Below are 22948 nucleotides of genomic sequence, written 5' to 3' on the forward strand. Positions count from 1 at the left end.
TTTTTCACTTCACGACTTGTTTCAAAAGTATTTACTAAGCTTTAACTAACAAATTTGAAAAACTTCGCTTCACAGATTTTATCTCTAGCTCTAAAATTATTTATGGTTCATTTTTCCATTTTTCGTTTTATTTGTGTGAAAAACAATTAAATTTTGAAAAAAGGTCCACAAATTTTAAGATTCCTCATGTAAAATATCCTAACAATTTTAACTTTTCTACGATACGATAATAGCGTATCCTGATTTTATAAAATTACAGTTTAATTTTATTTTAGCTGCATTACTTAAGTTGGGCCATATAATTTAGTCTCATTTTTTTAGCGTCACACCTATAACAGCCCAAAGTTTTACGCTAAAAGTGCAAAGTTAATAAAAACATTATATTTTCTACTAAATTTATAAGCAATCGAAATTCCCATGCGATTTCGCTTACATTATAAAAATTTTTCACATTCGGACATCTTCCTGTGACCTAATTCTGGAATACAAAATCGATCGTTTTAGGAGGCGAATTTGAAGTTTTGTATTATTGTTTTCGCTTTCGACCGTGTCGTTTTACATTTCCATGGATTTATGACATCTTTTTCTTGGCGGATTTTGTTTCGACCGACGAAAGGTGTTTTTAATAAAATATTGTAGAAATGCGTGTTTCCACAGACATTACAAAACAAATCTAAGGAAACCAGCTGTCATTTTGGAAGTATTCGCTTCGAATTCTATAATTGAGCAATTGGATGCGAGTAGAAAATTTGATATCGAATCTTAAACGATCGACTTCGTATTCCATAATTAGGCCACTGTATTTAATTTTGTTTTTCAGGTAATGTGCGAGGTATTCGACAGTTCTCCTCTTACTTAAAAAATGCTGCTGCCGAACAAGAAACTAGTTAAGCGGAAAATGTAAATTTCTTCCGTTCGAACAAAAATATTTCGGCGGAAAACGTAGACGTTGGCATCTACAGTTTTCACCGATCACCGTGCAATGCCCAAGTCCAGAAAATTATTTATAATCAAAAAACAAATTTATACGCATTGCATGAACCTAAATTTAGTAAAAAAAAGTGTAAAATAAAAATTAGAGACCAAAAAACGAAAAAACACAATTTCTTTTTATAAAAAAAATTGTTAAAAAAAATATTTATTGTACAAATTATATTGGTTCCTGCTATGGCCAATAAGGTAACGAGTAATTTGCATTTTATTTCAAGTCGATAGCTTCATTAGTTTTTGAGTTACGTTGCACGGCGCGTTTCGTTTTCGTACTGTGGTAGGTTCGGAGCGCGTAGGTTTTGGGACTATCTAAGACTTTTGAGGCTTCATTTAAGGCTTAGACCACTGAAAAAAGTTCTTCGGTTGTTAAATGATTTCGACCCTTAATTTAACATTCTGTGAAAAATAAAATAAAATTAAATATTCCTCAAAAATTTGCATATAAAATAAAAATAAATTAATCAAAACATGGTATTTCTTTTAAAATTAGCACTTCATTAAAGTTCACTGGGGCGTATACTTGTTAAATCCAAAACTTGAATTTTATATTATTTGTGTTTTGTTTCTCATCACACACCCTTATGCATAAAGCTTCAAAAAATTGAGCTTTGCACTTTTGTTGATGGTCGGTCCATTTGTCATTTATGACAAATACAAATTTTGACATTTGCCTTATTTCTGTTTAACCTCTCTTTTTTGCAAAAATCTCTTGTCATTGTGCTTTTTCTCACCAAGAAGATTTTTGACTCGCATATTTCTCCAGACTGCAAACATAACAAATCTCACAAAAGTAGAAGCTAAAAAAAAAAAAATAACCACCGATAACAAGAACAACTAGAGACAACCATCTACCGCTGTCTCATTTTCCCATCCAATATTTTTGGGGAATTTTCTGTGCCTTTTTTTCCACCCGATCGAATTGTAAATTGTTAAAATGGGCTCAGTCGTTGGTTCACTTTCAAAGAAATCTGTAGATATGGCAAGCCCCACAGCACAATTCGTACGCAGTCAAATCCAATCAAATAAGGTTGTGATATTTTCCAAAACTTATTGTCCATACTGCACCATGGCTAAAGAGGTTTCTATTTATTCCAAAAATCATTCGTTCTACTATTTTTAACTTTGTTTCATAATAATTATTATAGCAATTTAAGAAACTAAACGTTCCAATGCACGTGATAGAATTAGAATCTCGAAATGATTGTGATGAGATCCAAGATGTCCTTGGCGAATTGACTGGAGCACGAAGTGTAAGTTCATTGCGAACGAAAATTATTAACTTTTAACCAATGTCATGAAATTATTCTTTTCTTAAAAGATAAGCAAAGATTCAACAAATACGAATAACTTTATTATCCCATACTAATAATTTTATTTGTGGTTGTTGTTTTCATTTTGCGATGTGGAATGAATCATTATTCATTTTAATTTTAGATTTTTTTTTCAATTTGGAAAACCCTTATTTTGATGACTATTGTCACACTTTTTTCTTGTGAATTTATAGGTCCCTCGTTGTTTTGTTGATGGCAAATTTATTGGAGGTGGTACTGATGTCAAGACATTGTACGAAACTGGAAAATTGAAGGAACTAGTTGCATAAAGATGTGTTGGCACCCGACCCCCCTTTACTCCAAAAAATGCGGTGATTGGAACCTATTTTTATTGTAAATTTGCTTAAATTATTAAACATGTGAAAAGTTTTTAGTTTTTTTGTTAAATGTTAAATATATAAATGATAATTAAAGTTTACAATTCTTGCATAGGTTAAATATTTGTCTTTCTTTATTTTCTTCACGTGGCTGATTTTAAGTTTATTTAAATGTTTTTTTTTTTTTTTTTATTGAAATGTCGAAAACATTGTATACCTTAATATTTAGGTACCTAACATACTTAAAAAAAAAAAACAAAGGATTTATCATGAACATGAGCTGATTGAATTTTTTATATTTTCAACAATTAGAACCGGAGCGCATTAAGATTTTAATTTTGAGAGTTGTTGTTGTCTTCATAAGCTTATGGAATTTTTTCCTGCGGTTTTATTCATCAAAATTATAGATATTAAAAAAGGTCTAATGATTTATCAGTAAACTGACTAAATCGCAATTGTACATTCCTACTCTAAGAAAAATGTTTGAAAATACATTTGTGGCACTTATCTACAGCGTGTTTATTTTTCAAATAGATATATTAACCCCTTATAACCGCGATAAAATGATGTTTATGGTGAAGTTTGTTAATTGGGACGCCATAGATAACAAACTAACGTCTACTAATGCTGATTATTTAAAATGAAACAAGACATGGTTATGACATTTTAAGTACCTATACAGAGAATAATCGACATGCGGTCATAAGATCATAAAACTATTTATTATCATTATGTCTTTTCCAAAATGATAAACTTGAAAAAATAGTTCTAAGAACTAATCTTCTTATTTTCTTCAGCTGCATATTGTTATTTACCGTACAGTAGGTAGTTGTTGGGCAAATACCCGAAACCCGAGTCACTTACAACTCATGGGTCCATTGTTATACCACCAAGACTAGCGAGTTAGGAACACACTAGTTGAACCACTCGGAACTTTTAATGAATAGGAAGATGCTTTTTACGTCTATTTTTATAGATTATTAGTATCTTCATAGAAGAGTTCTCCCAGATGGAATTTTATTTTATAGGAAAAAGCAATTCATGTTGAGGAAAGATGTTTGTTTCCTCTTTTGCTTCATCTATACAGCTCCCACAGAAGAGGGTATTACAGAAAACGTCTCTTCCTTAAACAGTGTCCTGTTAAAACAATTATATATTCAAAAATTAATTTAACTGAAACAAACTAGAGGAATACAATTTAGAGCATGATTTTTGAACTTTTGCATTATGAACTGGAACGGATGGTGTTTCTTTTATTAAGTAGTTCAGAGAAAGACTATCCTACTTCCTTTCTCTATCTTATGTTTTGTGTTTTAAGGAATATCAAAAAACTACAATATCAAAAAACTTATAAGTTGTTAAAGATAACTTAACTCTCTAGTATGATTTTCTTTCAAAGATGTTACCTGCATTATTCTTATTTTGGTCGAAATAATTTCTATTAGGATAGGCGCACACATGAGATTTTGATCGCGCGATTATTCAGTCGCAAATTATATGACAAGAATTTCAATGACTATAGACACAATTTTCAAATTTATAATCGCGGGAAGCATGTGTGTTTGTGTTCACAGGCATTGAAATCCTTGTGATCCATTTTTGCAACTGAATAATCGCGCGACTAAAATCGCATGTGTGCGCCTAGCCTTAAATCGGTGAATTTTCGCTCCGATGGATACCTCGCTAAGGCCGACATTCTAAACTCTACCTCTGTGAAATAATTCGATCCATCTGTGGCCTGATTAGATTATGTCATACGAAGTTGATCGTATAATGTCCAATTCCTTTTTTAAAAAATCGATTTAAAAGCGTTAAATCGTTAAAAAGTTCAATCAATCATGTTCGGCACATTTTACGACTCGTGAACAGCATCAAGATCGATTTTAGTTCGTATCTCTTTTTTAAAAAAAAATTCGACATCTTCCTTTCGACTCGCCTCGTATTGCTAAAATTTGGAATTCGAAGCGAATGCTTCCTATATTCTAGCCAAGATTTACTTTATAATGTCTGTAGAAACACGTAATTCTTTTCTTTAGTTTTTTTTTAGTAATTTGCTTTATAAATTAACGTTTACAAAAATAAACAACAATAACACGGCTATTCTGATTTCCATTCGAATTCTATTTTGTAACGTTTTCAAATATTATCTGCTCCGAATTCCGTATTCGAACACATTTTGCGGATTCATGGTGTTTCGAAAAACGAACGGACCTACAATCCGACAAATTTTTTCCGTTTTCAATCCAAGTAACAATTTGCTACCGGAAAACAATACATACATATTTCCTAGCAAAAAAGCCGAATGGAAATCAGAACAACCGCTTTCAATCCGTACGGATTCAATTTTCATTTCCGTTTTCAAATTCGAACGAGTATTCGTCTGTCTGAAGTCTAAGTCTGATGAAAAAAGAAACAAAAATATCTTTCTCCGGTGGTTTCCAAGTGTCCAAATTCGGAGAATTTTAAAATGTATGCATCTAACAAAAAAGTTCGTTCTACTTTTGACACCATCTTAAAGAAATGACAATAATAAAAATTAAACGAGAATCATTAAATGACCTTACTCCTTTATTAATACACTAATAATTTGTTTAGTTTTCTTACGATTCTTTTACAATAATAATCTGGAAAATACACACACAATAATAATATTTCTCTGTGTACTATATATTTTTGCATAAATACAATATTTTTTTGTTTTGTGTAAACACAGTACGATTACAATTATTTTTTTTCTTTTAAATTCAATGTTTTATTGAATCTTTGAAAAAAAAAATGTATAAAATATTTTAATTTAATTAATAAAAAAAAAAAAATAAAGAAAAAAAAATTAACTTAAGAAATCAATGGCAGGATCTCTACAGAGAACAACATAATAATTAGGGTCAGGATACTACCATTTATACAGACCTTAAAAAAAAGTAATACATTTTTCTCAAGGAAATTTTGAATACTTGAACATTATTTTATGAGTGGTATTGTTTTTTTTTATGTTTCATTTTGGAAAAGTAATTTTTCTTGATTTATTTTTTTAGTTCTAGTTTTTTTTTTAACACTAAATAAAAATAGCATTTATGTATTTTTTTATATAACTATTTTTTTTCTTTTAAGATTAATTCTGATGCGTCTTCTTATCTTTTTTTTTATTTGTTGTCTCCCTAAATATATCCAGTCCGGTATTTCGAAGTTTTTGAGTGCGAGTAGGTATTCTTGATGGTGCTGTACGGTAGTGGCCTACTTCGAAATTCCCCACTTGTTGCACAGTCGACCTCTGAATAAAATTCGTCTCAGTACGGTGCATAGCGACGACCTGGAGGTGACGGACCTCTTATTCCACGCGACAACATACGATCGTCAAATGAATCTCGACTAAAATCTTCATAGCTTCTACAAAGATATTAAAATATGATTCAATGAATAATAAGTACTTTTTTAATTTTAAATTTTCTTACCCATAACGACCCAATCCATTGCTGCTTCTGGTTGGTGGTGGTGGTGATCTACGGCTAAACATCGAATCATAACCACGAGATATGCTGCTTCCTCTCAAACTGCCACTTAGGGTTGGCGGCAATGGCATTGGTTCGCGTCGCGATAGCGGTGGTGGTGGGAAATCACGCATGCGCGAACTTTGATAACGCCTTTCGAAAAGATCACGGCTGTCATCGAAACGTCTCTCATAGTAGTCATAATCCTGTTCAAACAACAATTTCGATTTGAATGAATCGGCGCTCTGCACAGGGGGGTGGTAATTAAAATGTTTTCGTTTGTTAAGTGTGACAAAAAATTATAACAGCATAAATTGTCAAATTTTTTTTTTTTATACAAATGAAAAATTTTAAAATGTCTGTTTTGTTTTTGTTGTTAGTAATTGAAGCGTTTTTAATAAATTTGTTTTGGATGTGTATAATATGTTGTTTGTTGCAAATATTTATTTTAAATGTGTGAAACTTATTCATCTTACATTTTCTATTTTTCATTAAAGCTAAAGTATATATAGTAAATTGTTACAATTTCTAAACGTCTAGACTCTAGATACACAATTTTACCTAACTTTACGTTACTTGATAAAAAAAAATCGTGCAAAATTCAAAAAAACGTTTTGGCCCTTAACAACTCTATAATTTCTGATAACCTATTCATATTACAAAAATGACATTTTCATTAATGCATGACTGCAGCAGTTTTGCAAAATACAACTTCCATTTATTCAGCCAAGGACTGTCTGTTGAAAAATGTATTCAACTTATTAGAACTATTCTTCTTTGTTTCTATGAACGAGTACTAAATTAATTAAAATTCACTCGTAATTATAACAATATGTATTATAAATTCTTTTTTGCAGCACTGCTGCAGTTCTGCATTTATGAACTCGCCCAAGGTCTTAATAATTTGTTTTTTTTTGGTTTTTTAGGGATATCGATTTAAAATCCTCCCAAATGGTAAAGAAAAATGTTGAAAATTTAAGAGTCAAGTGTTTTCAATTTAAGTTCAGTCACATGGAAAAGTTTAAAGACGGCAAAAAAAAAAAGAAACAATCGACTTCCTTGTACAGGAAAATGCATCAGGTGAATTCGTACATATATCAAATGGGATCTTCTATCTCTGTTCTATTGCCTAAATTTTAGTTCTTGCTATTGGTTTTTTATTTTCATAAAGTTTCGAGGGGAAATTTAACAAAAATAAAAGATGAGAAATCAATGAACATTGTTTTTGAATGTCTTTATGGGTGGCTGGAACTTAAGAAATACTTTCTTTTTGCTGCTCTCTTTCCGAAATTCCTGACTTAAAGATTATGAATTAAGAGGAAGTTTTTATTAGGAAAGCAATGTCACTGGCATTCTTTTGAGACAGTGATAGAAAAGGGAGAACCACACATTGAGGATTAAAAGCCTTTAGGTTTCCCAAAACCTATTTTCTTTGACGGTTGGACTTCATAAGCCTTCTTTTACATAAAACTGAGTAACTCATCCTGAACGCAGTAACTCTTGGGGAACTTGTTAACCAATTTGAATGCATGATTTCAATGTGATCATGACTTTTAGCAAAAAAAATACGTCGATTCCCTTCAGTTGACAATGTTTCTAGGCCAAAAACATAAGATTTATGGAGTATTTTTCCCTGATTGTGATCAAATACAAAATCTTTAAAAAATCATATATCCATTTATGCCCAAAATTGAAAAATTTTCGTGGTGGAATGTTATTGTTGTAATTAGGAAAAGAGAGGAGGAAAACGCGAACAAATTCTGTTTTCCCGAAATGGTGGAACATTCAGAAAGATAAGCCATGAAATACTTATTGGAATTCATGCTATGGAAACTGGTACTGTCGGTTATTTAGAATTTTCGTTCTTCAACATATTTCATTTAAATGACCATTTTCGACAATGGTTTAGTCATTATAAAAGAGCACCTCTTCCGACATGTAGGGAAGGACCAAAAGTCTTGCGAACGCGAATTTAAGGCCGTGTGTGAATTGGGTTTAATATTTAATCTCTGTTAAATTTTTAACACTATGTTTTGTTTTGTAAATGATATCAACTAAAGAATGTACCTAAATTATTAGCATGAAAACAATTTGATTTGTTTTTTTTTTTTTTTTTTTAACACTGTTATTACCTTTAACATCTCAACAAACCATACAAATACCTACCAAAACGTATCCATATTAAATACATAATTTTTACAATATATCAATATAAATGAATTTTTAAAGAAAAGAAAAAAATAAACAAAAAAGTATTTAAATGTTACCCTAAAGCCATCCATAATCCTGTCGCGTAAAAATGGCGGTGGTGGTGGCGGTGGTGGGTATGGATCCCTACCGTACATCCGATCTCGATAACCGCCGCGCTCTCCTCCGCCTCCTCCCCCTCCGCCGCCCCCAAACAACCTTGGACACTCTTTCGACCAATGTCCAGATCTCCCACAACGATAACATTGCTCCGGATCACCCATTCCCGGCTTAGGCCTTACCCGACTCGTCGACACTTGCACCTTCAACGGCTGCCCATCAACAACACGTCCATTCAATTCTTTTATAACATCTTGAATGTCCCCAACACTATCCAAATGCACGAAACCATAATTCCTCACAATGTCACACTCGACAACTGTGCCATATTTTTGAAATAACTCCCGCACCTCCGGTGCTCGAGTCTTGTCCGTCAAATTGCCAACAAAGATCTTGGTTGTTGGCGTGTTGGGGGCACGACGACTCTTCGCCGCCTCCACTTTAATCGGATTGTCGTGCAAAACGTAACCGTTTAGATTTTGAATGGCGTCGCGACCCTGTTGTTCCGATTCCATATGAACGAAGCCATAATTCTTAACGACATCGCATTCGACAACGGTACCGTATTTCTCGAACAACGGACGTAGTTCACCAGCTTGGGTCTTCTCGTCGAGATTACCAATGAATAATTTGAATGTGCCAGCGCCCGGCATTTTTTCGACGTTTACTTTAACGTCTTTTTTATCTTCGTCTTCGTCTGCTGAATCAGACTCAGTTAGGTTATGGTTGGTCGGAGGAGCAATTTTAATTGATTGATTGCAGTTGGATTGATGATTTGATAATAATCACGCGTAACGTAGACGTAGCGCGGATGCGAAAAGAAGGAAGGATTTGAAACGCAACAACGCACACACAAACGACGAGAGGACGGCGTAACGTGTTCCGTTTCCGTTTCGTTCCGGTTAGCTCTAGCTCTAGAGTGAATCAAATAAAATCAATAAAAGATGGTTTCGTGTTTAGCGACAAGAGGAATACAAAAAATGAAGAAAAAGAAAAGCGTAATCGAACTTTCAGTGAATTTTTATATTTACAGTGAAAATTCGAAAAGCGAAGCATTTTTTTTTATATTTCGTAAAAAATATTACAACGATAATGCACATTTTTTTTAAGGTGATTGAATTTAATCCGTTATTAAAATTTGTAGAAAAAAATCTTTTTTTTTTCATACCACGCACTACGGAAAAAAAGATGGCGTCGGTCGTTTCGGCCGGAGAGAAAAAATGCACACAATTTTGCAACTAAACTAAATAAAAGTTGGAAATAAATTTTTTGTTTGTTTTAATTACCTTTTTTTATATTGAATATCCAAATATGATTGAATTTATTTTTGTTTTTTTTTCCACTTCACTTGGAACAGAGAAAAGTTGAGTAATTTTTTGATGATTTGGAAAAATATTCGCGGACTAGCTGAGCTGAAGAAAAAGTCGACCGCCGGCTTGTTCAATTTTTTTCCAAGTGCAAGAAAGAAAAAAAGAAAATGGCGATTTGGTGAAAAGAGAGGTGGGAAAATTTAATGGAGAAAGTTGATAGGTGCGAAAGAGATGGTTAGATTAGTGGTTTTACAGTTTTTCGAGTCTCGTATGGGAAAAGGGTGCGTTTGGAAACTGGATTGCAATGTTGATTATTCTTAGGGACTGATTACACTTATGCTGGATTTACATGACTGGAAAAGTTGCCAATATTTCGGCAAACAAAATGGCAAAATAATCGAAGAAATAATTATTTTATATGTTCATGCATTTACACGAGTTCAATATATGGCAGATTTTAATGTTGGCATTATATTGCCAGCATTTAAGTTTTTAAGTATTTACAAATTAAGTAGACATACAAGATAAATATTGCAGTTGTTTAATAAAGATTTGACGTTTAAATGGCAATAAAGAATGAGCAAATTCATTTTTTTTCTAAAATGGCATAGTTTGGAAAATTGGCGCAGCACTGTGTTTGTACATAGCCATATTAATTGCAACATATTATGCCAAATTTTCTATGCCATCTCTTTTTTGCAAACATAATGTTAGTATTGAAAGCGTTTATACCATGGAAAGAAAAATGGCTTCAATTTGACAGATAAATTGGCATTTTGCCAGTCGTGTAAATCCGGCATAAGTCAGTAATTACATCGAATAACACTGGTTTACAAAATTAAACTTTTTTTTTGTTGCCGGAACAAAAATATACTTTTCTGAAGATTTTCGGTGTGCTGAACTTGAATCCGAAGTCAAAAAAATTCTAGCAGCTCCCGTTTTTGAGATATTACCGTTAGAAAGTGCAGCACTTCGGACCTTATTCTTTTATATAAAGAAAATTGTTTGAGCATATTTAGTAACGGTTTTTATAAGAACTATTTACCACCTTTTTAAATCTGTTTAAATCTCTCCGATATCTTTTTTACTTCCCGAGATATCTTCAGTTGTTTGATATTTTTAAAAATTTTATAATGTCATTATCTTCTTTATGATATATGAAGCCAAACCCACTGACTTCAGTTTAAGATATCTCGGGCAATACATAAGATATTGAAAAGATTTAAACAGGTATCGAAAGATGGGAAATAGTTCTTATAGAAACCGTTACTAAATATGATCAAACAATTTTCCTTATACAATAGAATAACGTCCGAAAAACTCAAAAAAACGTTTTTTTTGCATTTTCTAACGGTAATATCTCAAAAACGGGAGCTGCTAGAATTTTTTTGACTTCGGATTCGAGTTCAGCACACCAAAAACCTTCAGAAAAGTATATTTTTGTTCCGGCAACAGAACCCTTGTTAACCAGTGTAATAATTTATGGTGTTCACACGAGTACGAAAAAAGTTTTGATAAAGCCTGGGGTCGAACTACGGCATACGTTCGTTATCGTATGGTTGATATGTGTCTCTATCTTTTTGTTTTGATTAAATAGAGAGAGAAATAGTCAAAGCGTTAACGTATGATCGTAATCGTGTGCGGTGATACGACCCGGTACGCTGCTCGCGCTAAATTTTAGCAGAGATAAAATTTCCATACAAGTTATCGATAATTTGTATGGGATCCAATTTAGCTAAGATAAAATTTTTCGATAATTTGTATGGGAGCTAAAATTTAGCGCGAGCAGCGTACCAGGCTTAAAAGTGAATTTCTTTGAATACCAAGTTTAACTTAAATCACGTGTGCATGATGGCTTATATTTTTAATTTTTAGAAATTATAAATAATTTAATCAAGTCCACATGAGGTAGAAAGTAATTAGAGTTTCAAGCCTGGGTACGCAGATCGAGATAAATTTTAGCTCCCATACAAATTATCGAAAAATTTTAGCTGAGCTAAAATGGATTCCATACAAATTATCGATAACTTGTATGGGAATTTTAGGTCGGCTAAAATTTAGCTCGATCTGCGTACCACCCGACAAACAATTTTGGTTCTATAAAGCTGCACAGATGCAATTGTTGCTTCTGTAAAGCATTATAGAAGCAAAATTTATTGTTAGTAGGTCAGGCTTCATTTGTCAAATTTCATTTAAATCATCGCATACTTGCTCTAGTCGATTTCAATAGCAAAAATGAAAGAAATTTGAAATGAAAGCGTTTCATATATTAAAAATCTGTCTGAATGCTTTTTAATTTTAGCTTATCTCAAAACCACAATTTTATTCAGGGAAAAGGTTTGCGTGTTGAATAAAGTACCTATATTTACGTGGCAGCATTCAGAGATGGTTTTGATAGCAAAGACAAACATATACCAGGTAAGGTAATCAACCCTATTGTGAGTTTCACGTCGAATGTTTTCCGCCCGGAATATTTTTGCTCGCCCGGAATTTCAAAAGCTATCATGAGATTCACCCGAAGGGAATTTACATTTTCCGCTAAAATAGTTTCTTGTTCGGCGCCAAAATTTAAGTGGAAAAAGAGCTGTAGAATACCTTGCAAATTACTTGAAAAAAAGGTTAAAAATTCAGGAAGATGAACAACTTTTCATAGATAATTTAAAGGACTACAACAGTATTTTATTTTGTTAGCTAATACTTGCACCGTTTATAAAATAATAAGACAAGAGTTTGCTAAACAAAAAAACGTCTTTGACTTAATATTACTTATTTTTTATTTGTTTCAACAAAAGTATTGTGCACCGAATCGAATCACAAATGTTGTAACGAACAATCAATAGCTTTATTTTTTGTCGTAGGACATTCTGAAGCCGAGTTATTCCCAAAAAACGATATTTTTGGGTGTTTTCGCACCGGTTTTGCATGCGTTCATTTATCAATTGCTCGGCCATCTTTGGTGATAAAGAGCTGATTTATTCTTTAAAATGCAAGACATGAATAGGGCTACAAAATAGGTTAGAAAAATGTCAATCATGACATAAGCTTTTTTCGAAATAATGACAAAAATGTGTTTTTTAACAACAAGAATTTGACTTTAAATGGCTGCCATTTTGTATTTATTTATTAAACGATAGAAAATATTATAAGGAAGAGAATGTATGCTTAGTTTTTAGTCTACGACAATCTGGAGCAAAGATATTAGCTTGCAAGTAAAATATCCCAAAAAATGCATTTTTGTGAATAACTCCGCTAAAAAGAATGATCAGGTGGTGAGAAATTGGGTTTAAGCCTTTTAAATATACCCCTATCGATCCATGAAATAAAAACTGACAGTGCCTCTGTGCGCAAGGTCAAATGACGCTTTGACTGCAGAACTACAAAAATTTGAAAAAATTAAACCATTTAACCCAGGTTTTGTTAGTTGGAAAATATAGTTCAATGTCACAACTAACTTCTTCTTTAGCATACTTATAAGGTCAACAACTCTCAAACTAGATGTTCATTCTCCTTTATCATTAATAATAATCCTTCATTGAATTTTGAATTTCCACTCTAAATATTTTGCCAACAAAATATATATCACAAAATCATAAACGATATTCCTTTAACTATTTCAACTTGTCCTTGCTCCTTGAATTAACATCAAAAACAGAGAGATGAAAAGCCGGAACAGGAGATAGTCCTATCTTTCATTCACCGGATTCAACCAAAAAAACATCATTCTTGACTGCATATCTTTTGTGATGCACTTCAGTCTGATTGCACTTAAGCCGCCTATTCACCAAACTTATTACCATTTTGAAGTTGTGTTGTATTCAAAGACCAGAGAGAGATGCCAAAATGAATTTGAATTACACCTTTTCCATAAAGTCTCTCCACTTCTTAAAGTATTTTTTTCTTGTCTCTGTCTGTTGACTATATCGTAACTTTTCGACTTATTTTTTTTTTCTTGTAGGTACTTTAGTTTCCCATAACCATCATCAAAAAGCATGAGCAAGTTATTTCTGATGGATGATTGGAGTCTTAGATTTTATTTCATGAAATCTTGACATCGACTACGACTCTGAGTCGTCCTCGGCATTGGCGTTATGGGTTGTTGGGGAAAAGCAATGTTATTTCGGTCGTTGAGGAATCACCCATATCACCCTTTATCCTGCAGCCAGAAGAAGCCAGCATGACGATGCCCTTGACAGAGACGAAAGACGATATGATGGTGTTGAATTGAGGTAGAACGAAGAGGGTTGGTTTTTTTTTGCACTTGTTCTTTTAGAAAATAGCAATTGCATTCTGTCAATGTCGTCGGAGGTCTATCGAGGAATAAATTGAAATTATTCCACCCATAGCCATCATATCGTCTTAGCAGACGTATTTCCAGACATATCCTTCAATACCTATGTGCGTTTTTTCTATATCGTGTTGTCTTTCGTAGTCGGTGTTGTAGTCATCGTTCGTCGAAAGCGATGCTATTCCAAACGACGTTGACGTTGTTGAAGTTCAATCCAATGAAGCAATCAAAAATTGCATAACGTGGTGTAAGGAATTTCAATGCACACGTCGATTGGTTTTTTTTTTCATCTTCTGGGTTTTAATATCTGACACTGACTGGGTAAAGGTACTTTACTCTGGTTGGTTTTGTGTCTTTCATTTTTGATTGAGTGTCGTATTGGTCGATGGTTTTCTTTTAGAAATGTCTGTCATAAGAGTCCTGTAGAGACTATTTATAAATCCTTTATCTTTTTGAAAGGATTGCCAAGCTTCTCTAATTACCTAGTTAAACTTATCACCTATTAACCAACTTCACTCAATAAATGATTTAGTGGAAACTGATCCTTAAAGTATGCCACTTTTGATTCCTTATTTTTCAAAGGATTCACTTTTCCAAAAAAGCAAAAACAACAATTTCAAGTTTGGAAACAATTTTAAAGACAACACTCTTGAATGGTCGTCACAAGACGATTATACTTGCCGCACACTTGACCTATCACTTCGAATTGCATTTGAAGTTTATATTCGAAGTCGTCGAATATATATGTATGTTTGTACATACTGTTTTTGGGATACTCGTCGTCGTATGGTGAAAAGAAGAAATCAAATTACTTTGAAAATTGAGAATATCCTTCAGAGTTTGATACCCGTATGTCCTATTCAATTGTGTGTTTTTTTTTACATGAGTGTATCGTCCCGTAAAAGTTGTGCACGTTGTCCATGAAGGCCCGTCGGGAATTTCAATTTCATTAGGTATGTCCTGGGTAGAGAACGATAAAAAGAAAAAAAATCTGTATGTGACGCCCCACACACCCACTTGGAATTGAGTGAAAAATATATTTTTTCTTCCTGGGACCACCACGATGACGACAAAAACGTATGGAACGGAAATCGATGAACTCGATATGTGACTGGAATCGTTTTGTTTTCGTTTTTTTTTTGTTCAGTCACATTTATCCTTAAAAGAAGAGAGGGGCTATTTTTTTATACTTTTTCGCAGAACTATAGGTACTCTCCTGTAGGACAAAGAACTGAGTTAAAACAAAATTTACCGCCACAAGGATAAGACCAGGTTAACGAAAGCCATGCAGACAAAAGTGAACATATGTGCCACAGTCCAAATACTCTATATACGACAAATCGCTTGGCAATAAAAGTTTGGCGGCGGTTAAAGTTGCACCGAATGAAATATACAATTCGATTCATTTGAATTTGATGAATTGTTGGAAGAAAAGGCGGTTAAAGGTATAGCCAGGATGTCACAACGAAACGATTAGTGGGTAAAAAACCTAAGGGTATATGTTGGGTTTTACAAGATTGACAGTGAAAAATAAGATGCTGGCTAACATTTTGTATTGAAACAAGTTCGCATGTGAAGAGCTGCCGTAATGAACAAATTAATAAAATTCATAGATTTAAAATTTAACTTTGCCCGCAAGCCACAGACAAATAACGGATTAAAAGTTTCAGGTTGTTCACACTCGATTATTTATTTTTTAATCTGGAGTTATTCCAAGGAAAATCCAGGATTAAAAGATAATCGAGTGAGAACAAATTAGGCCTAAGCCTGGAACGCAGATCGAGATAAATTTAAGCCAAGCTAAAGCTCCCATACAAATTATCGATAATGAAAACTATATGTTTCTATGCCTTTTAGGTTTTGAGAAAACAGTTTTCTAAAAATCAGTCAAGTTTGTATAAAAATTTGCAGCCTGGACAAAAATAGCAGGTATTCAATGAGTTTAAAAAATTTGTTTTGCGTGTCTCTAACTTTTGATTATTTCAAAAACAATTGGTTGAAATCTATTAATTTACAATTAATTAGAATTAATTGTACAATTCTTCCTTTCGGAAATGGTATCATTTAAAACTGTAAGTGTTGCCGTTGTTTTTGAATAATTTGTTTTCCTCTACAAAAAACCATAATCAAATCCTGGCGCCCAAGTGCCAAAATAACATTTTTTTTTTCGGTGCCTAAACATTTGAATTTCTGTAGAAATAGTAATATTTTTTTTTCTAAGCCAATTTTAAACCGATTTTCATACAAAATACCTCGTTCGGTTTGGAAATAAATATGATTTTATAATATATCTTCAAAACAGCATGTTGTTTTGAAAACATATGTATAGATACTTTAAATTGAACTTTGTCAGCTTATAAGTTCTAGGTAGTTTAACCGAACCGCAAACATGTTTTATACATTATTGAAAAGGTCTAAATGTCTCCTATCCAAAACTGTAAACTATATCATTTGGGTTGTAGTAAAAACAAGCTATAAGAACCTCTTCAAGTAATTGAATTGAATTAATAGTATCCAAATGCGGATCCTTATGACAATGAAACAAGATAAAGGCAGGCTTCAATTTTCCTGTTGGTTGAAATTTTAACAATAGGTACATTTGAAGTACCTAACCTTTAAGTCTAATGTCTTATACTAAATCGAAACCAGGAGACACTACTTGGAAATCCACCTAAATTGTATCCTGTTATTTTTAAAGATTGAGATTTAGGTACCTGATATCCAATTATTATTATTATTATCAAATATTCAATTATTAAGTTTTTTGGAAACAAAATGAAAAGTCAAAGTCTTTTAAACGCATTTTAAACCAATCACCAGTTTTAACCTGGTTTGTAGGTACACGCATTTTTAAATCAAACTTGTTGGTTTTTGAGAAAAAACAACTTTTTTCATTTTGATTAATTATTAATTATAAATTATATATAAATTAACAAGTACCTACTGTACATTTTTCTCCTAAAAAATATTCAGTTTCCCACTCTTAAGAACTACCCAAAAGCCTTAACTACCTTCAGTTTGAACCAAATCACTTCAGTAGTTTGGGGTGCAGCTCAACTGTATTAACTGCAAATTGTTTTTCTTTCAATATAAATGTTACACATACGCCACAGTGACCCTGCGAAATGCAAGCAAATTAGTGCCTCTCATACAAAAACATTTATTGTTCCCACCTTAAATGATAAGAAATTAAATTGACTAGAATAAAATTTAAAACGTTAGTTATGAGAATAATACAAAAAATTACTTCAAATAAAACCAAAAAATTGTAGTTTGATTGGGCTGATCATATGAAAAGCTACTAAAAACACACTCTTAATATATTGGTAGAAAGTAAGTGGCTTTGTCATTTCAGTCAGAAATTTAATCCTATCGACAATTTGGTATAAACATCGATATTAAATAAAAGCTATTAGCTTAGATATCTTGAAATCATAAGAGCTCATTGGCAAAGTCTTAACACATCTATCATAGAGCTTTAAGATTCAAAGGTAAAATATTGATATAAATATTTTTGTAATGGTTTCTACTGGGGAATCATTTTAAGTCGTATGTCCTTAACAATACCTTCTAACTTTGTTAACTTTGTTAGTGCATTTTCCACATCCTTACTATCAGATAAAAAAAAAAAAAATAAAAACCATTAAAAAAAATAATGACTCCCATCAACTTAAATCCTCTAAATGATTGTAAAAAAAAATCAGGTATTAGAATTGTTGTCCCTAATTGAAATTTGCTCATAAAACAAGGTTTTTTAACTGCAAAGAAAATTCAACTTTCAAGTAACCAAGTCCAACTTTACAGGAAGTTATAGAATGTGGAGTAACTCCGACTCCTTCTCCAAATTTTTGTATTCAACTATTACCATGATCTTTTGAAACAAAAATAATATCCCTCTAGGGGAATGGAAAAAAAGAAATTTCTTTTTTTTTTCTAAGTAAAACATACTTAGGTACACCTCTTTTGACGAAGACGACTATAAGCTTTCCCTATATCCTGGGGTAAGTTTATTCCTTGCTCTCAAATGCTTCCCTCTCTTAACTTTATACGACAGAAAATATAAACACAATACAAAGTCTGGAATAAAGAAACAATTCTTTAGAAAACGAACAAATGACTGGGAAGAAGATAAAGTAAATAGCTGGAGATGAAGAGAAAAGAGAAACTCACCGCCGAAAAAAAAGGAGGATGAGAAAGATAACTGAAAAACAAAATTGAAATTGTCCGGGGTTAATTGAAATTCCTCAACTTTCTCAATTAAACTTTTTTTTTTATCTTTCACAATTTTTATTTTTTTTTTCTTATTTTATTTTTTCTTAAAAACTCTCAAAGGCCATGATGACGAAGACGACGACGACGACGGTGATGATGATGATGATGATGCGATGCTGCTAGCGCCTGTTATCGCTTTCTCATGGTTTGTAAAAGTTTTTCGAACATAATCCTGTGAACAATTTAGGTAGCCATAGTTATTGTTAACTTTATGGGAATTCCATTATTTGTTCTAGAATTTTTTTCTTGTTGATTATATACTTTTCTAGGAAAACACACTTTTTTAAAGAATTTTTTTTTTGTTCGAAAGTTCGTAAGTTCGACGTAGGGTAACTTCGGGCATTATGGCGCACCGGGCATTATGGCGCACCTCTCAACTACCATACTTCCAATACTCACTTTTAAATAAAACCAATGCAGAAACTTTGGCCTTCGTCGAACACTAGCCTTGTGACGATCGCAGGTCAGTGCTATTATTTTTGTGCCAAACAAAAAAGAAAACAAAAAAAAAATACCGGTTCTGGGTTCCAATATAATAAATCTTTGTTTTTGTTTGTGTGTATCTCGGTAAGTATACAGTGCACGTGTTTGTTGTAAAGAGTGAAACGCAGAGTACAGTTTTGGTTTGGTTATATCACTTGTTATATTTTAACTGAAGTAAGAATTGTGTTTAGTTTTTGGAGTTTTGTGAATATGTGTATATTTTGCAATATGGCGCAGATGCAATAAGGGCATTATGGCGCTATATTATACCCGACTGCGCCATAATGCCCTTATGTAAAACTAATTTCAAAAGTAACTCTGCATTTTTTTTAATTTGAAAATAACCTCAATTTAACGTTAATTTTATGAAACTTATTAACAATTATATTTCAGAAATGCTGAATATACGTAAAAAAAGTAAAGGGTTCCGAAGTAAATGGGGTTCGCCATATTGCCCGTACATAGGGCAATATGGTTTTTTTTGGACTATTTTTTAATTAATTTATTTTTTGTTAAAAAGCTTGAATTTTTATTCTTAAATAATTTATTTATGTTACGTTTTTATGAAATTTAATTAAAAAAAATGATTGAAGTAAAAATTGTAGTCCGTAGTAAAGATATTTGAGTTTGTGCTTAGGTATGCCATAATGCCCTAATTTACTATTTTTACTCCTGATTCATTATATTTGAGTAGAAATAGTTTCAATCGCTTCCGTGGACACTAATAGCCTCCGTACTCTATTGTGTGTTGGTTGCTCTCTAAAGGAAAAGGATAAACTTTTTATCCGAAATAATGTCTATGGCAAGTGATGATGGCGTTGGTTGTTGGCGTGGACTTTACTTTATAAAAAGAAGTTCAGAGAATAGCACTCCTTTGAGTAAACACCTTTGTTCAATTGAATTATATAGCTACCCCCTGCCATCTATCATTGGTATCAACAAAGTGCCGCATGACAGGATAAATCTTTTTAAAATCAATTTAACTCGTTCCTCTTCGTCGTCGTCGGTCGTTCATACACACAATCGTTCATTCAGCTGGAGGAAAATTAATAAATAAATTCCCGCCAGTCAGCCAAACCACATCATATTGTCGGTTGCCGGATGGTAATTGAATAACGGTGATGTAAAGTTTTACATTGCAAAAAGGGTAGATTTATGCCTGTCATACTTTGAATACAGTGGGGCTAAAAAAAAATTATTATTAAGACTGGCTTTAGAACTACAGGAATAAAACCGCATTGTAGGACATTCACCATACTTTTTTTTTGACTCAGTTTCTTTGATGCAAGCATGCAAGTGTCGCTGATGACCTGTGGTAAAGGACCTAGGTGTGCCTTCAACGAGAGTGAGACTTTTCGAGGCTTAAATAACTTTGGATTCTAGAGTTTTGTCATTTTAAACTTAATGAACAATCATTTGCAGCATTCAAAGATCCTCATCCAATTTTAATTAGGAAATTTATCGATTTGGCTAATCATATACATATAAAAAAAAACCATGCACAAAAAAACATTTTTTTAAAATTTGTATTTTTCTTTTTTTTATTTTTTGAAAATCATTTCATTTAAAATTATGAATAAAATTGATTCTACCTTTGCCAAATCATACAAAAATAACCGATAGGTTAGTTTTCAGAAAAAATGGCAAAGCTATTATATCCACTATTCGATTTTTTTGAGAAAACCTAAAAACGCACTTTCGTTAGAAAAGCTTAGACCATTAAGTACAACAAATTTAATCGAAATCGTTTGAGAAGTTTTTGAGAAAAATGCAAAAACTCCTTTTAAATTACATAAAAATAATATGTACCAAATTTTAATCAAATTCGTCTACACGTTTAAGCTCTAGGTTATTGTAGAGATACGCACAAACGAATAGTTTTGGCATTACACTTCTTAAATAATTTTTTATTTTGTATAAAATTGGTATTTAATTTCTGCTTTTTTAAATTAATTCTTATTTATCTATCTTTAATCATTCTTAAAAAAGTATACATGGGCGTAGCTAGAGATTTTATCTAGGGTGGGCCAGATGTTATCATCGACCTGAAGCCATAACCATGAGTGTGCAATTTTTTTGAAAGTTGTTTTTTTTTTTGTTCTTTTTCTACCTTAATTAGAAAGTGTACCCCCATACAAATTCTTCAAGTTATACCAAATAACTGGAAAACGGCTCTAACGATTTTGATTAAACTTTGCAGGCGTAAAACTGCATTTTTAGTTTTTCTCAAAAAAGTCTAATAACAAAAAAAATTATTTAACAAAACTTTGCCCTGAATGTCGGCTCTTCCCCAACATCGACAAAATTTCTTTGAAATTTATATAAAGGAAGCCCTTACAATCCGTAAACTAACATAAGTATTAGTTTACAGCAACTACGTGACACAGTCGTGCATTTTATTTACTTTGCTCCTTTAATTGGCAAATAATTCGCCACGCTCTGTTGTTTTTAATAACTTAAAATTAGCAAAAAGTTTATTTTTAATAATATATTCGATCGGTATTTTTAATAATATATTCGATCGGTAATGTAATCGGTAACTCATTTTTTTTTTTGAAAAATGTGTGTTTTTTGTTCAATGGTATCGTATTTTGTTAATATCTTTCAATATAAAAAGGAATCAACTCCAAATACGCAATATATTTTTGATAGTTACTGGTTTTTCTTTTTATATTGTTTAGTGTAATATGGTACTCCGTTTTTTTAAAGTTTGTTATATCGAAATGCAATTGGATGGAGTTACATCACTTTTATTTTGAGATACACAAAAGTTGAATTCAGTCGCAATTTATGACAGCGATTGGCTTAAAAACTGACCTTACCAAGTTTTCAATTTTATTTGCTTTATTTTTTTGTTTAAGGTGCTCTTGAAACTTAAGCCAGAAGTGTAGGTACATATAAAAATAAAAATTTTTAATTAAAAGTTGTTGTATGCGGGTGACAATATGACTCTAAAGCCATATTTTAAATATTTAGCAGAGGATACATTTTTGACATTTGAATGTCTGGTGAATAAAACATTATCTTTAGCTCAATTTAGCTGTGTGAATTTGGATACATTTTTAACGTAGATAAATATTTTTTTTCTGCAAATCGAAAGAAATAATGATTTAAAAAAAAAGTATAAATATTAACAATTTACAAACTTCCAACACGCGTTGTCATGTGAATTTTATTTTTGTGTTGCCATTAATGGGTAACTAACAATTTTTTTCATCATCAAAAAAATGAAATATATTGAAAAATATAAATTTTTCCTAATATACACTCATAATTTTGAACTACTTTTTCAATTTTCTTTCTTTATTTTCAGTTTTTGATTAGTTATTGAAAAAAATACTCAAAAAATTTTTTCTCTGAAAATAAAAATTAAACCGGCTCTTAGAGCAGGATAAATTTTTGACAACTGAAATTATCCTTTCACCTCAAAAGTGTCAAAAATATATTCTCGGCTTAGTATTTAACCCGATTCACACACGGTCTAAGGCCGTGTGTGAATTGCGTTAAATAGTTAACAACGTGTAAAATTTTTGACACTATTGAGGTTAATACAAAAATTTCAGCTGTATGGATTATTATTGTTTAGAATTTGGTCTGCCTTTTTCTGCCATGATACTCCTTTTTAATAAGAAAAAAACAAAAACAAAATAAAAGCATCTGCAAAAAAAATTTAACTCAAATTTAACCAGGTGCCAGAGCCCAATAAATTTTTAACAGCTGAAAATTTTTTATGAACCTCAATAGTGTCAAAAATTTTACATGCTGTTAACTATTTAACACAATTCACACATTGAAAAAGCTAATTATTGAATTTGACCTTTTAGACTGCTCATATAAACGGGGTATTTATACATATCGCTGACTAAGAAAAATATACATAAACACAAGGCTGGTTCAAAAAAATCGATTTTTTTTTTATTTTATACTCCGATAGATTGCCAGACATCTCTAGAATATACTCACCAAATATGAAATCTTTGTATTAACGGAAAGGTCCTTCGCTTCGCAATTTTCCATTTTTTATATTATCCTTCTACTAAAAAAAAATCATGTTTTTATAAATCGGCTTTTTAGCAGGTTTCTATACATATTTTTTTTTTCAATTCAATTCAATTTTGTTTTATTGAACATACTATATACAATTGACTTAAGCTTAACTTATTTC

The 22948-nt window shown here is 31.9% G+C and overlaps 2 protein-coding genes across 3 annotated transcripts; one reads left to right on the forward strand and one right to left on the reverse strand.

Annotated features, from left to right (window-relative positions):
• Positions 1 to 1717: 1717 nt before the first annotated feature.
• On the forward strand, positions 1718 to 2759 carry LOC129918412 (uncharacterized). Its single transcript, XM_055998925.1, has 3 exons — positions 1718 to 2068; positions 2136 to 2240; positions 2495 to 2759. The coding sequence occupies exons 1-3, from the start codon at positions 1925 to 1927 to the stop codon at positions 2588 to 2590; spliced, it is 345 nt and encodes a 114-aa protein (XP_055854900.1). The 5' UTR covers positions 1718 to 1924; the 3' UTR covers positions 2591 to 2759.
• Positions 2760 to 5174: 2415 nt separating this feature from the next.
• On the reverse strand, positions 5175 to 9898 carry LOC129918699 (RNA-binding protein lark). 2 transcript variants are annotated; one of them, XM_055999397.1, is made up of 4 exons: positions 9720 to 9898; positions 8394 to 9347; positions 6091 to 6332; positions 5175 to 6025 (listed from the first exon to the last, which is right to left on the reverse strand). In XM_055999397.1, exons 2-4 carry the CDS (start codon positions 9084 to 9086, stop codon positions 5926 to 5928), a joined length of 1035 nt encoding a protein of 344 aa, XP_055855372.1. In that variant the 5' UTR covers positions 9087 to 9347; positions 9720 to 9898; the 3' UTR covers positions 5175 to 5925. The 2 variants fall into 2 exon arrangements, with proteins under 2 accessions (XP_055855372.1, XP_055855371.1); XM_055999396.1 differs by having other exon boundaries at positions 6091 to 6371.
• Positions 9899 to 22948: the final 13050 nt, after the last annotated feature.

Source organism: Episyrphus balteatus, chromosome 4 (assembly GCF_945859705.1).
Source record: "Episyrphus balteatus chromosome 4, idEpiBalt1.1, whole genome shotgun sequence".
Classification (NCBI taxonomy): Eukaryota; Metazoa; Arthropoda; class Insecta; order Diptera; family Syrphidae; genus Episyrphus; species Episyrphus balteatus.

Excerpts from the sequence above, each read along its gene's own strand:
- LOC129918412 (XM_055998925.1), top strand. The coding sequence starts at position 1,925 with ATGGGCTCAGTCGTTGGTTCACTTTCAAAGAAATCTGTAGATATGGCA. Across the intron at positions 2,069-2,135 it reads ACTGCACCATGGCTAAAGAG|CAATTTAAGAAACTAAACGT; the intron begins GTTTCTATTTAT and ends TAATTATTATAG. Across the intron at positions 2,241-2,494 it reads AATTGACTGGAGCACGAAGT|GTCCCTCGTTGTTTTGTTGA; the intron begins GTAAGTTCATTG and ends GTGAATTTATAG.
- LOC129918699 (XM_055999396.1), bottom strand. The coding sequence starts at position 9,086 with ATGCCGGGCGCTGGCACATTCAAATTATTCATTGGTAATCTCGACGAG. Across the intron at positions 6,372-8,393 it reads GGATTATGGATGGCTTTAGG|AGCGCCGATTCATTCAAATC; the intron begins GTAACATTTAAA and ends CCCCCTGTGCAG. Across the intron at positions 6,026-6,090 it reads AATGGATTGGGTCGTTATGG|AAGCTATGAAGATTTTAGTC; the intron begins GTAAGAAAATTT and ends ATATCTTTGTAG.